This window comes from Macrobrachium rosenbergii, chromosome 26 (genome assembly GCF_040412425.1).
Source record: "Macrobrachium rosenbergii isolate ZJJX-2024 chromosome 26, ASM4041242v1, whole genome shotgun sequence".
In the NCBI taxonomy this organism is placed as follows: domain Eukaryota; kingdom Metazoa; phylum Arthropoda; class Malacostraca; order Decapoda; family Palaemonidae; genus Macrobrachium; species Macrobrachium rosenbergii.
The window spans coordinates 9,246,008-9,260,632 of NC_089766.1; the positions used below are offsets into that span (position 1 = coordinate 9,246,008).

The 14,625-nt window shown below is 35.8% G+C and overlaps 1 protein-coding gene across 14 annotated transcripts in view; it reads right to left on the reverse strand.

Annotated features, from left to right (window-relative positions):
* LOC136853015 (one cut domain family member 3-like) overlaps positions 1-14,625 on the reverse strand; it is a 544,859-nt gene that overhangs the window by 346,669 nt on the left and 183,565 nt on the right. For 9 of the 14 annotated variants that reach the window (XM_067128158.1, XM_067128157.1, XM_067128156.1 and 6 more), the window contains one exon: positions 10,091-10,105. The exons of the other annotated variants lie outside the window; for them this stretch is intronic. In XM_067128158.1, coding sequence (XP_066984259.1) covers positions 10,091-10,105 — 15 coding nt within the window. The remainder of the gene's footprint in view (positions 1-10,090; positions 10,106-14,625) is intronic. 14 annotated transcript variants of the gene reach the window in all.

The following is a 14,625-nucleotide window of genomic DNA, read 5'->3' on the forward strand; positions in this document are numbered from 1 at the left end:
GCGTAGCATGAGGTGAGATACCAGGAAAATATAGAAAAATGTGGAAAAATAACTTTGTATGATTGACTTATCTATAAACTGATACTTAAATTTGGTTTTTCTTGTCTTTTGGGTGATTAGTTAGCTATGAGCTACGATGGAAATTACTTATTTGCCTTCTATCCGTTTATATTTTATTCACATACAAGTTCTACCAACTTGGCTGACGTTGCCAGGCGTACGATACGTTGGTGACGAATGGATGTTCAAGGGAAATCTTTTCGTACATTTTGCATTATAATGTCGACCAGTTATAATCTTTGAATCTTTATCACGATCGTCTGGTAAAGGATGAATTTTACAATGACGATCATCCGATCAACTGCATCACCATCCTTCATTGTCATAACGGCTCGCACGAGTCACTATGCTGATTATAAACTTTAGGCCTATCAATGTCAGCAAGATAGTGACACTGATTTGAATTAATTCTATTCTGTTGATATCCTTGAAATTCTCCTTCTGTCATTTCACCATTCACCTGTCTTCACTATTGTATTCACTATTTTTACTAACATTTTCACCAATCTGAATATCTTCTTCATAATTACTCACCACTGACATCACCATTTCACCATTCATTCTTGACAGCGTCTGTATTTGTCGTTTCACCATATCCTCTTCAACTTTGCCAATAACTTTAATGCAATTATTCACTGTTTCACCATAAGTGCAACAATGCCTGTAACTGTTATTTTTATCACTGTCACTCTACTAATATATATATAGGACCTTCCACCATTCAAATCACCATTCTCACCATCAGACGCTCCAGTCTCGCCTATAGAACCTTGCACCATTCAAATCACCATTCACACCATACAGCCTCGCCTATAGAACCTTGCAACATTCAGATTACCAATTTCACCATCGGAGACTCCAGTCTCGCCTGCAGAACCTTTCAATATTCAAATCACCATTCACACCATCAGTTATTCCAGTCTCGCCTGTAGAACCGTTTCACCATTCAAACCACCATTCTCACCATCAGATATTCCAATCTCGCCTGTAGAACCTTGCACCATTCAAATCACCATTCACACCATCAGTTATTCCAGTCTCGCCTGTAGAACCTTTTCACCATTCAAACCACCATTTTCACCATCAGATACTCCAATCTCGCCTGTAGAACCTTTTCACCATTCAAACCACCATTCTCACCATCAGATCCTCCAGTCTCGCCTGTAGAACCGTTCAACATTCAAATCACCATTCTCACCATCAGATCCTCCAGTCTCGCCTGTAGAACCTTTCAACATTCAAATCACCATTCTCACCATCAGATCCTCCAGTCTCGCCTGTAGAACCTTTCAACATTCAAATCACCATTCTCACCATCAGATCCTCCAGTCTCGCCTGTAGAACCTTTCAACATTCAAATCACCATTCTCACCATCAGATCCTCCAGTCTCGCCTGTAGAACCTTGCACCATTCAAACCACCATTCTCACCATCAGATCCTCCAGTCTCGCCTGTAGAACCTTTCAACATTCAAATCACCATTCTCACCATCAGATCCTCCAGTCTCGCCTGTAGAACCTTTCAACATTCAAATCACCATTCTCACCATCAGATACTCCAGTCTCGCCTGTAGAACCTTTCACCATTCAAACCACCATTCTCACCATCAGATCCTCCAGTCTCGCCTGTAGAACCTTTCAACATTCAAATCACCATTCTCACCATCAGATACTCCAGTCTCGCCTGTAGAACCTTGCACCATTCAAACCACCATTCTCACCATCAGATCCTCCAGTCTCGCCTGTAGAACCTTTCAACATTCAAATCACCATTCTCACCATCAGATCCTCCAGTCTCGCCTGTAGAACCTTTCAACATTCAAATCACCATTCTCACCATCAGATACTCCAGTCTCGCCTGTAGAACCTTTCACCATTCAAACCACCATTCTCACCATCAGATCCTCCAGTCTCGCCTGTAGAACCTTTCAACATTCAAATCACCATTCTCACCATCAGACACTCCAGTCTCGCCTGTAGAACCTTTTCACCATTCAAACCACCATTCTCACCATCAGATCCTCCAGTCTCGCCTGTAGAACCTTTTCACCATTCAAACCACCATTCTCACCATCAGATACTCCAGTCTCGCCTCGCATGGGAAGTATAAGCAAAGAAAAAAAAAAATAAAAATAAAAAAAAAGTTAGCATGATTTATGCATAGCACAAGACGATTCAAATGCACGCTTACAAATTGCATTATACATAGCATTCATTATTTCCGGTGCCCGGGAGAGAAAAAAATGAATTAAAATATTTTACACGGCAGAATGAATAATGAATTTCAAAATGCATAATAAAGGAATGTCCGTCCATAAAACTGATTGATGAGATTATGCATGATATTCATTGTATAATGTATAAGAGCGATTTCGTCTCAATTACCCGATGAAAAATGTAAAAATGAATAGGGGGACAATGCATAATGTACAACCTAATTATTATGCGCGACCAAGTTGCACTGGAGCAAGCTTTAATTATCAGACATTTCTGTACAATGTACAACTTCTATACAGAAGAGTTATGTAGCTATGTATAATGTATTACCGTACCTTTAATAGAAGAAATAAAATAAGGTTGAGATATCTAGGCTGGTTAAGTAGATATTAGACAAGAATAAAATTATATTTCGCCCTCTCATAAGAATGACAAAATAATACGCAAGATAATGAATAGACATAAAACACGCCATTATACATCATACTCATAGAGAATACTAGCATACAGGTATACGGGCGTATGTCAAATACAAAAAATACATACATTTTTTTATATTACGTAAAAGCGTCTACAATTCAATGTCTTGCCTTCAAGTCCTGATTGACGGAACTCAGTGTCATATTAAACTTGATTCAACAGCAGTAATAGCAAATATGATCGCAAAAAGTCATTATTTAATAACTAAATACGGGTAAACAATAAACATAAATCTCTACGCGTTTACTGAAGAACTTTTAACCTTTGGAAATGAAAAGGATATGCTGAAACTTGCATTTAAAAAGATCTGACAAGTGAACATTCTTAAAATAAAAATATAGGCTGCGGATAGACACGGAATCTATTTTTGTTCGTCTTATAAAATCAAAGTTACTTAAAGAAAAACTTGATTAAAGTGAATAAGATAAAATTAACTAATACATAAAATAATTTATTAATTGCTGAAAGAAACTGGACTGTAAGTTATTCCGTAATTGAAAAAATATGGAATAAATAAGTAAATAAACATGAAAACTAAACAGAAAGTGAGTTATTACAGAAGCGTATGTATATATCTATCTATCTATCTATCTATCTATCTATCTATCTATCTATCTATCTATATATATATTATATATATATATATATATATATATATATATATATATATATATATATATATATATATATATATATATATATATATATATATATAAACGGCCAAATCGAATCACAACTCCCGTCACGTGCCATGAGAAGCACGTCTGTTCACTTGACAACCGTGACGCGCGAGTTATTACACGAGAGTAAACAATACGGGAACATAAAGGCATTCGTTACGCTTCGCCGGCCGTCGCCGCGAAGGCGTTACGGGACCGTAACGTAACGCCGGTGACGTAACGGCGGCGGCGAACCCGTGCGATGAAGCACAATCATCCTATTACGCTCTTATACGAAGCGGAACAAAGTGGGTCGAGACCGGGAATAAAATGACGTTTCTGTGTCAGACATGTTGCTTATTGGAGTTCCTGTACCTCTCTCTCTCTCTCTCTCTCTCTCTCTCTCTCTCTCTCCGAAAATGGCATTATGAGATCTCACATTTATTATATTAGATGAATGTTCATGTCTGTTCACTTACACGTTTTTTATTAAAAATCAATTGTTGGTGGTACCTTTTGAAGATTTTTAGGTAACAGCTGGTATGTGTGTGTGTGTGTGTGTGTGTGTGTGTGTGTGTGTGTGTGTGTGTGTGTGTGTGTGTGTGTGTGTGAGAGAGAGAGAGAGAGAGAGAGAGAGAGAGAGAGAGAGAGAGAGAGAGAGAGAGGGTTTGTGTGTGTGTGTGAGACAGAGATATGTGACTGTGTGTGTGTGTGTGTGTGTGTGTGTGTGTGTGTGTGTGTGTGTGTGTGTGTGAGAGAGAGAGAGAGAGAGAGAGAGAGAGAGAGAGAGAGAGAGAGAGAGAGAGAGAGGCCCCCATAAATAAATATCTATGGTAAGTAATGAATTACATGGATAGCCTGCCCTTAACATGACAATAACCTGGCTTTTGTTAATGACCCACTGCCAAAACTGAGGGTCATGTACTGACCACACGAAGAGGCCAGGTCATACATCCTGAACATATCCCTGTTGACTGAAAGATGATCAAATGATAAAAAATCTGTTGATATCTAATTTCATTATCATAATCACAATTAGTTATATATTGTTTTATCATTATCATCATCATTATTGCATTATCAATAGCCACTGGAACTATTGCTAAAGTCAAACTTATTCTATAATGATCGTTAATAGCATCATCACAACAGTCATTACCAGTCCCGTTACTTGCTTGTTTTTGTTGTCATGGTTACCTGTTGGGGGGATAATGCTGGACAGGAGGATGGGATGGGATGGGATGGGAGGGAGATGGTACAAGGGAGTATGATGGGAGGAGGGTTGGGGGACGACTGAGGATGGAGAACACAACAAACTTCAAAATCACTCATAATTCCTAAGTATCTCTCTCTCTCTCTCTCTCTCTCTCTCTCTCTCTCTCTCTCTCTCTCTCTCTCTCTGTGGTTTATTTTTTATTCCCTGCTCTGTCACTCCCTTGAATTTGACACATGCCTTTTCTGTCGTTCTTGCATCTCTCTCTCTCTCTCTCTCTCTCTCTCTCTCTTATTTTTTTTTACTTCTTGTTCTCTCCTCTCTTGTATTTGATATACGCATTTCCTGGTGTTTCTCTCTCTCTCTCTCTCTCTCTCTCTCTCTCTCTTTTACATCTTGTTCTCTCATCTCCTGTATTTGATATACGCATTTCCTGGTGTCTCTCTCTCTCTCTCTCTCTCTCTCTCTCTCTCTCTCTCTCTCTCTCTCTCTCTCTCTCAGCAGCAAGAGAGATAAATGTGTCCAGAACCAAGTAACCTCAAACATCTATTGATATTATTGCCAAAACTGATTGCCCTCCCCATTCGGATGGGATAATTCTATACTACGGCAGTGATTTAAGGAGCCACCACGCTGCCTATTTGTCAAAAAAGGACCTGTCGTAAATATTGGTAAGAGGATTTGTCGACAGGAAAGAAAAGAGAGAGAGAGAAAGAGTGTGAGAGAGAGAGAGGGGGGGAGGGGAAAAAATTAGGCTCTTAGGCCCATCCAAGCACCACCTCCTCCTCCTCCTCCTCCCCGACATCACCACTCCAGTACAACAACAACTCGGAATGGGCTGCAATTTGGGGAGGGGGCGTTGGGGTGGGGGTGTCCTACACCCACCTATGCCCGGTAAGTGGTCATACATCACTTGCCGTTCCCTCTCAGCTGTTCGGTTTCAAAATTCATTGGCTGAGGTGGACTGCATGACGCAACGTATTTTTCGGCGTAGGGGGTGGGTAGTGGGCTGGTGGGGGTAGGGGTAGTGGATAGGGCTAAAGAAGCAGGGGTTGACGTGGTAAAGACGGGAGGGGGAAGCTATGTTTGGGGAGGGAGTGTGGAAGGGGAGGATACGCCTACGAAAACATAAAAGAATATAACTGATTTTCTCTTTTTATTTCCATCTGTTAAAAGGGATTATTACCTCTGCCAACTCTGTCTTCTATTTGGTTTGTTTATGTTTGTTAGTTTGTTATCAGAACTAGGCAAAAAAAAAAGTTTGTTTTGTCTGTTACCAGTACTAGGCAAAAAAATTATCAGTGGGATTTTACCAAATCTTGACCAAAAGATGGACTTCGTGACTGGCTATAAATTATTCCACTTTGGGAGAGAGACGAAATGTAACTTTGAGGAGAAGCGACTATCTACTGTACTGTACAGGTGATCTGTTTAGCCTTGTTTCAAATATTCCAGGCTTAAGAAAACGAAAACTTGCTCACAATCACCGTAGATTTTGTTAACCAAAGTCAATCGTTATTAAACGTCTCGTCTTAATCTGTAGGATTTCTTTGGTATCTTGACAACCAACCGTTTCTTGGACCTAGCATTGACGGAGGTATATGCAATACGAATTTTTGTTTAAAATCAATTCTTAGTTGATCAATTCTGCCCTAAAATGGAAAACTGCAGTATCTGCAAAATTTTCGAAATTGAGATATGTTACCTATTGGGCTCGTGAAAGACTAATACACAAGTTACTGCAGTTTCAGAATGATTCTTCATTGCTTTCCACGAGTATTTAAAGGGTCCCATTTGCAGTCTCTGCAAAATCAGAAGTAAGGCCAAGGAAAACTGTAGTATCAACCACTCCTCTCAGTTTTGCATTTTTGCAGACACTGCAGTCTTCCATTTTAGGGCAGAATTACGAGAATAACAAAGATAGATGGAAAATGTTACCTGGATCACCTACCACGGGTTTATCAGCTACCGTGATTGATTTTATAGAGCAATTCTGAATCCAAGAATCGTATATGACTCTCGCGTTAATTTCTATAAGCTTTCACAAGAAAGTGCCAAATCTCGCGTGTGTGTGTGTGCAGTTGCGTGCATTATGAACAGAGTCTAAAGGAGACGCCATCAACAATACATTCAAATCAATCTTCACGAGTTGAAGCACATTTTTGTGTTTCTAGAAAGAAATGACATTGACGCATGGTGCATATAATATACAACAATAAACTTTATAATTACACAAGCCTAAAGAAAGCAACGATTCAGATATAATCTGGAAGCATAAACAGCCTCGTAAGAAGCAAAGGACTATCAATGGCAATTGTGACGTAGGCCTATACCGGAGTAGGTGACACGCCCTGCAATCACGTCACTTACCGCAAAATCGTTTGGCTGACAATGTTGCCCCCACCGATACCAAACTGGGCGATTATGATATAACAAGGGACTACACGCACGCACACACACATACACAAGCGCTCTGGTGAGTGTATGTGTATTTACATACATTGTATATATACATATACGTAATATGTATATATATATATATATATATATATATATATATATATATATATATATATATATATATATATATACATAATATATACATATATATCATACATGTGTATGTGTGTTTGAAACGCAAATATAATCCTTCGATTACCTAAAAATCTTTTGCCTGTGAAAATGAAAACTGTCTTCCCGTTGAGTGAGAACATGATTGTCATGACATGAGTTCTACTGTACTTCTGATTTAAGGTCTTAATATAGAGGTTTAATGATTAAGAAGCTTTTAATTTGAGAATACCTACAATACACTGAAAGGCGAATACTATAGGTCCTTTTTAGTTTATGCATAAGCATTCTATATTTTCAGGTATTCCACAACAAGTATACCACATTAGTCTAGGTCAAGATGACATGGAGTGTGATACGGTGGTTTGAACGTGTAAGGGGAATGGAAGAGTTCTGATATACAAATAGACTTCAGGATAAGAAGTCAAGGAGGAGAAGACCTATTTAAAAAAAAAGATTTTGAAGGAAATTCAAGATGCAGTTGTGAGAAGAGGCTATATCCTACATCAATCTGATTGACAAGAGTAAGGGGTTCTTGAAGGTGGATGACTGACAAGCTTTTAAGCTTACCTGACATCTGGTGAGAAGGGTTAAAAGGGTAAGAAAGGCTATGTGATGGTTTAGGAAGAATAAGAGTTGGTTATGCTACCTAAACACAACTATGGTTAAGGAAGAATAAGAGTTGGTTATGCTACCTAAACACAACTATGGTTAAGGAAGAATAAGAGTTGGTTATGTTACCCAAACACAACTATGGTTAAGGAAGGATAAGAGTTGGTTATGCTACCTAAACAAACCTATGGTTTAGGAAGAATAAGAGTTGGTTATGCTACCTAAACAAAACTATGGTTAAGGAAGAATAAGAGTTGGTTATGCTACCTAAACAAAACTATGGTTAAGGAAGAATAAGAGTTGGTTATGCTACCTAAACACAACTATGGTTAAGGAAGAATAAGAGTTGGTTATGTTACCCAAACACAACTATGGTTAAGGAAGGATAAGAGTTGGTTATGCTACCTAAACACAACTATGGTTAAGGAAGATTAAGAGTTGGTTATGGGCTACCTAAACACAACTATGGTTAAGGAAGAATAAGAGTTGGTTATGCTACCTAAACAAAACTATGCTTAAGGAAGACAAAGAGTTGGTTATGCTACCTAAACAAAACTATGGTTAAGGAAGAATAAGAGTTGGTTATGCTACCTAAACACAACTATGGTTAAGGAAGAATAAGAGTTGGTTATGCTACCTAAACAAAACTATGCTTAAGGAAGACAAAGAGTTGGTTATGCTACGTAAACACAACTATGGTTAAGGAAGAATAAGAGTTGGTTATGCTACCTAAACACAACTATGGTTAAGGAAGAGTAAGAGTTGGTTATGCTACCTAAACAAACCTATGGTTAAGGAAGAATAAGAGTTGGTTATGCTACCTAAACAAAACTATAGTTAAAGAAGAATATGAGTTGGTTATGCTACCTAAACACAACTATGGTTAAGGAAGAATAAGAGTTGGTTATACTACCTAAACAAAACTATGGTTAGGAAGAATAAGAGTTGGTTATACTACCTAAACACAACTATGGTTAAAGAAGTATATGAGTTAGGTTATAAAACCTAAACAAAGCTATGGTTAAGGAAGAATAAGAGTTAGTTTATGCTACCTAAACAAAACCATGGTTAAAGGAAGAATAAGAGTTAGGTTATATTACCTAAACTAAACTATAGTTAAGGAAGATTAAGGCTTAGGTTATACTACCTAATTAAACTATGTTTAAGGAAGAATAAGAATTAGGTTATGCTACCTAAACAAAACTATGGTTAAAGAAGTATAAAAGTTAGGTTATAATACCTAAACAGACTATGGTTAAGGAAGAATAAGAGTATGGTTATGCTAACTAAACAAAACTGGTTAAGGAAGAATAAGAGTTAGGTTATACTACCTATACAAAACTATGGTTAAGGAAGAATAAGAGTTAGGTTTTACTACCTATACAAAACTATGGTTAAGGAAGAATAAGAGTTAGGTTATACTACCTATACAAAACTATGGTTAAGGAAAAATAAGAGTTAGGTTATGCTACCTAAGCAAAACTCTTCACAAATATGGAGACTACATTGTATTCTTAGCAAGAAGAAAAAAAAAGCTTCTATACAAACTACAGTGTCTAATCGTTTGGCATAAATAACTAAATAACTACGGAAAATACTAAGAGGGGAAAATAAGGTGTTAATGTCATGTATATGATGGAAATGCACGATGATTCACTACGAGATTCACTCTAAGTGAAGGGTCATACTAGAATAAGCTGTAACATATGGAGTGCCGTTACAAAGACATTGTTACAGGCTAGACAATATGTTTCTATATAGGCTGCCTTGGCTGTACAGATGGAATGGGAGAATTAAATTCAATTATGGATATGTCTAGTAATAATGTCATGCATTATACAATCTTCTTCATATATTTTATTTTCCTTTATATGGGTAATTTTCATAAAACTGCAACACTAACACACTTCGGAGTATACAAAGCCTCTGTTTCTCAGAGTGTACGACATGCATTCTGCATTACGCCGAACATACAGCATTAAGAAACAGGAGTACAACGTAATGTACAGATCACTAAGTACATTGTAATAACAGTACTTACTATGGTGCTTTTTCTTGTAAATAACGCGTTCTGTAAAATATTCACCTTAATGTAAGAAATATCTCTACACGGTTTATTTAACGTAATAAAATACGTTTCTAAAAACCCAGTACATTCTACGGAATACGGTCTATACCTTTCAGTGTGATTATAATAATAATAATAATAGTAATTATAATAATAATAACAGTATTCTACAAATTGCTTAATTACAACGCAGCCTGGCGGTCCGTCTTACCTGATACCATGGAGGCTGAAATAAAAAGCAAAAAACAAAAATTATTAAAAAATACAGCGAACAAAACAAAAGAAATGATGTCCAAAAAAATTGCTTTTATGTGTTATGGTCATCTTATTTAAATTGCTAAAAATATTTCAGTTCTTATTTATCTAAAAAATGTTTATCATACAAAGCAGCATCATGTCAGTTGAAACGAAAGAACGAAAAAGGCAGCAAAAATCATTTGTCAAATCAAAGAAATAAGCCTTAAAAATATGGCAGCTTAAAAATAAACGAAATGCATTGGCAAAATATTAAAAAAAAAAAAAAATAAAACCACATTCAACCTCTTCCATTTTTTTTTCTTCGTTCGACGAATAAGGAAATGAATATAGCCTACTTCCTTTTCAAATCTCTGTATCCTAAGATCTGTAAAATTTCGATCTTTTTACCAGTTTGTAAATTTTCCCAATAAAATGTCTGCATTTTAAACAGTTTTTCACATAAAATTTTCTACAAAGAACTTTTTTCAATAAAATACCTTTTAGTACAAAATTTTCTATTAAGGTCTTTTCAAATAAAACACCTTTTTATATAAAATTTTCTATAAAGGTCTTCTTAAATATCTTTTTATAAAAATTATTTTCTACAGGCCTTCTTAAATAAAAGACAATTTAAAATAAAATTTTCTACTAATGCCTTTTTAAATAAATAAGACCTTTTATTATAACACTTTCTATTAAGGCCTCCTTAATTAAAACACTTTATATAAAATTTCCTGCAAGGGTCTTGTTAAATAATAAAAAAACCCTTTTTAAATCGAGTTTCCTACGGGAAATGTTTCTCTCACGAACTTCTATACATCTGAGAAGCCTCATTAATCTGACATCAGATTTTACACAACCTCTCTCGTCCTACTTCTTAGTAAATTTTTCCTTTACAAAATCATTTCTGCACTTTAAAAATTTTTCCATCTTCCAAGCCCTTCACTCCATCAGATTTTACATCTTACTTGTTAATAATTTTTTTCCTTCGCAAAACCATTTCTACACTTTAAAAATTTTTCCACCTTCCAAACCCTTCACTGCATCAGATTTTACACAAAACCTCTCTCGTCTTACTTGTTGATAAATTTTTCCTTCACAAAATCATTTTCATTTTCACACTTTGAAATTTTTTCCACCTTCCAAACCCTTCACTCCTTCGAGGCATTTCCCTCCTCCCCCCCCCTGTCCCCCGGCTCCCTCCCCCAATCAACGTTTTCCCAGACAGTCGCTGTAATAAAGGAGTGTCCGTGGGGTTTCTACCATTTTCTCTTCTGACTTTCTAACACGTTTTCTTTCAGCGTTTTCCCCGCCCCCCCACCCCCGCCCCCAACGCCTGAAAGTAAGTTCTCGGTCGGTCGTTCGTTCCTTCCTTCCTTTCCTTCTTCGGTCTTTCGTGTTTTCTCTTTCGCTAGGTCGAGGAGGCGACTTGAGGAATACAAGACGGAAGGGTGGATTGTTTTGGGGGGGAGAGGAGGAGCTAGCTGTCATAGTTTTTTTTTTTTCAAGGCTTTTGATGTACAGAGATGGGCATTTTAATTTTATGAGTCACTGGATAATTGTTTGTTTTCTAATGGAAACTTATTGTCCATGCACAGAATATATATATATATATATATATATATATATATATATATATATATATATATATATATATATATATATATATATATATATATTTATAAATATACTTTATATATATATATATATATATATATATATATATATATATTTATAAATATATATTTATATAAATAATTATACACACACATTCATATCTATCTATCTATCTATCTATCTGTGTATATGCACGAAACACACAATTATGAGAAATATGATTTATCCTTTTCATCCTTCAAACTCTTAAACAATTCCTTGGCCGTGTATCCTGATCAACGCTAAATTAATTTAATATTTGGGTAACTGGCTCAGCTTCAAAGTTCCCCCCAAAATCAAAATCCATAAAAGGCCTAAAATATAATGTACAAATTCCAAATTAAAACGTAAATTTGGAAGCTAAATTTTAGTTAAAAACATTTCCTGATATTTGAATTTAAAAAAAAAGTTATCAAAATTAAAACCAAACCTTTCAACCACTTTCTTCTTAACCAGCAATTTAAAAAAAGGCCCAAATTCACCTTTTCCAAATTTCCCATTTTCACCTTTACACGTCATTAGCACCCCTCCCCCCACCCCCATCCCAAATCCTCGGAGAACCCCCTCCCCTCCCCTTCCCCAGCATCTCCTACCTGTGCTGTATCAGCCGCTAATCTAAACTCGTAAAATAGGACAAGTGGCAACCCTGTCACCCTGGGTCTTCAACCGCTACTTTCATTACCGTTTTATTATTTTTTTTTTTTTTTACTGATTCCCTTTACTTAATGTTTACTTACCAAGTTTCTTTTATCTATTGGGTCTGTATAGTTATAAGAAAACAACTATATGAAAATATGGATCTTTATCATTATAAAAACATAAATACGAAAATATATATGTTGTTATTTCTTAAAACTTTCAAATTGTTCCGGACTTCAAACATTTTTTAAAAATAGTTTTTAGTAAAAAAAAACCACCTACCCTTTTTCTTCTGAAGGCTTTCGTTAGTTTCTAACCGTTATCCTCAGGTAGGTATAAGGGTAAATACAAACATTTCACGAAATCACATACATACAAAAAATCAAAAGACGTTTAAACAAGGTTTTGTGAAATATTATTCTGTTGTATAACAGTCGCACAAAAAATCGAAACATCAAAAGCAATTGTTCAAACCCTGATGAATTTTGAGAGAGAGAGAGAGAGAGAGAGAGAGAGAGAGAGAGAGAGAGAGAGAGAGAGACTCTAATGTAAAACAGGGGTACATGTATTGAAAACAGCAAAAAAGAAAAACAAAAAGTAATTGGTCAAACCTTGATGAGAGAGAGAGAGAGAGAGAGAGAGAGAGAGAGAGAGAGAGAGAGAAAAGAGAGAGTACTAATATAAATAGGGGTATAAGCATGTGTGCGTGTAAACAGTAAACCAAATAAATGAAAAAAAAACAATAAAAAGGGTCAGATCTTGATGAATTTTGAGAGAGAGAGAGAGAGAGAGAGAGAGAGAGAGAGAGACTAATATAAAATAGGGATATAAGCATTTTGTGTGTGTATGTGTGTGTAAACCAAATAAATGAAAAAAAATCAATAATAAAGGGTCAGATCTTGATGAATTTTGAGAGAGAGAGAGAGAGAGAGAGAGAGAGAGAGAGAGAGAGAGAGAGAGAGAGAGAGAGAGAGACTAATATAAAATAGGGGTATAAGCATGGTGTGTGTGTGTGTGTGTGTGTAAACCAAATAAATGAAAAAAAAACAATAAAAAAGGGTCAGATCTTGATGAATTTTGAGAGAGAGAGAGAGAGAGAGAGAGAGAGAGAGAGAGAGAGAGAGAGAGAGAGAGAGCATAAGCATGTGTGTGTGTGTGTGTGTGTGTGTGTGTGTGTGTGTAAACCAAATAAATGAAAAAAATCAATAATAAAGAGTCAGATCTTGATGAATTTTAATGTTCTTAAATGCAGAGCCTCTAATTAGTTATTTCCTTGTGGGGAGGGGAAGAAGGGGGAATCTCGGTCCACGTATTATGGGGAAATTATGAGGGAAATGAGTTACAATAACAGCACCGTATTCCTCCTCCTCCTCCTCTCCTCCATTTAATCTATTAGTCAGCAGTTGAAAGAATTACTTGTTTCAGCTTCTAAGGACGGCGTGATAATTCGTTAATATTCCTTAGTATTTCGCAAGTTTCTGTAAAGAAGATTTAGAGTTTGGGGATTCAATTCGTAACTTGATTTGGAATTGATCAGAATTTTTTGTGATTGGTGATTATGTAATCGCAAAATTTATCAGATATAAATGTCAATTTTTTTCTATGTGTGCAAATTTTGATATATATTTTTACAGTTTTACAATTTTTATAAAACACAACATATACAAAATAAAACACATACCCACATTTATATATGTACATATATATATATATATATATATATATATATATATATATATATATATATAACTATATAACTATATATGTATATATATATATATATATATATATATATATATATATATATATATATATATATATATATATATATATATATACATATTAAGAACTAAAGCTTAATTGAAAACCTTACGTACTTAACATTATGGGAACAACTGATGTTCAATTAAAATCTCCGCCATATACTGAATACATTATGATGTATTAAGTTACAGGCCTTGAGGGAAGTAGGGAAGTACTAAATGTACAGGTAAATAGAAAGAAAAAGTTAAAAGAGAGAGAGAGAGAGAGAGAGAGAGAGAGAGAGAGAGGCTTATCTAGACTCGCCTTAAAAGTAAAAGGCAAGGAGAGATTAAAAGCTGTTTTCGACTTCCCTATCTCCCACCCTTTATCTCTCTCTCTCTCTCTCTCTCTCTCTCTCTCTCTCTCTCTCTCTCTCTCTCTCTCCCTATGGAACTACGCCAAGCTAAATCT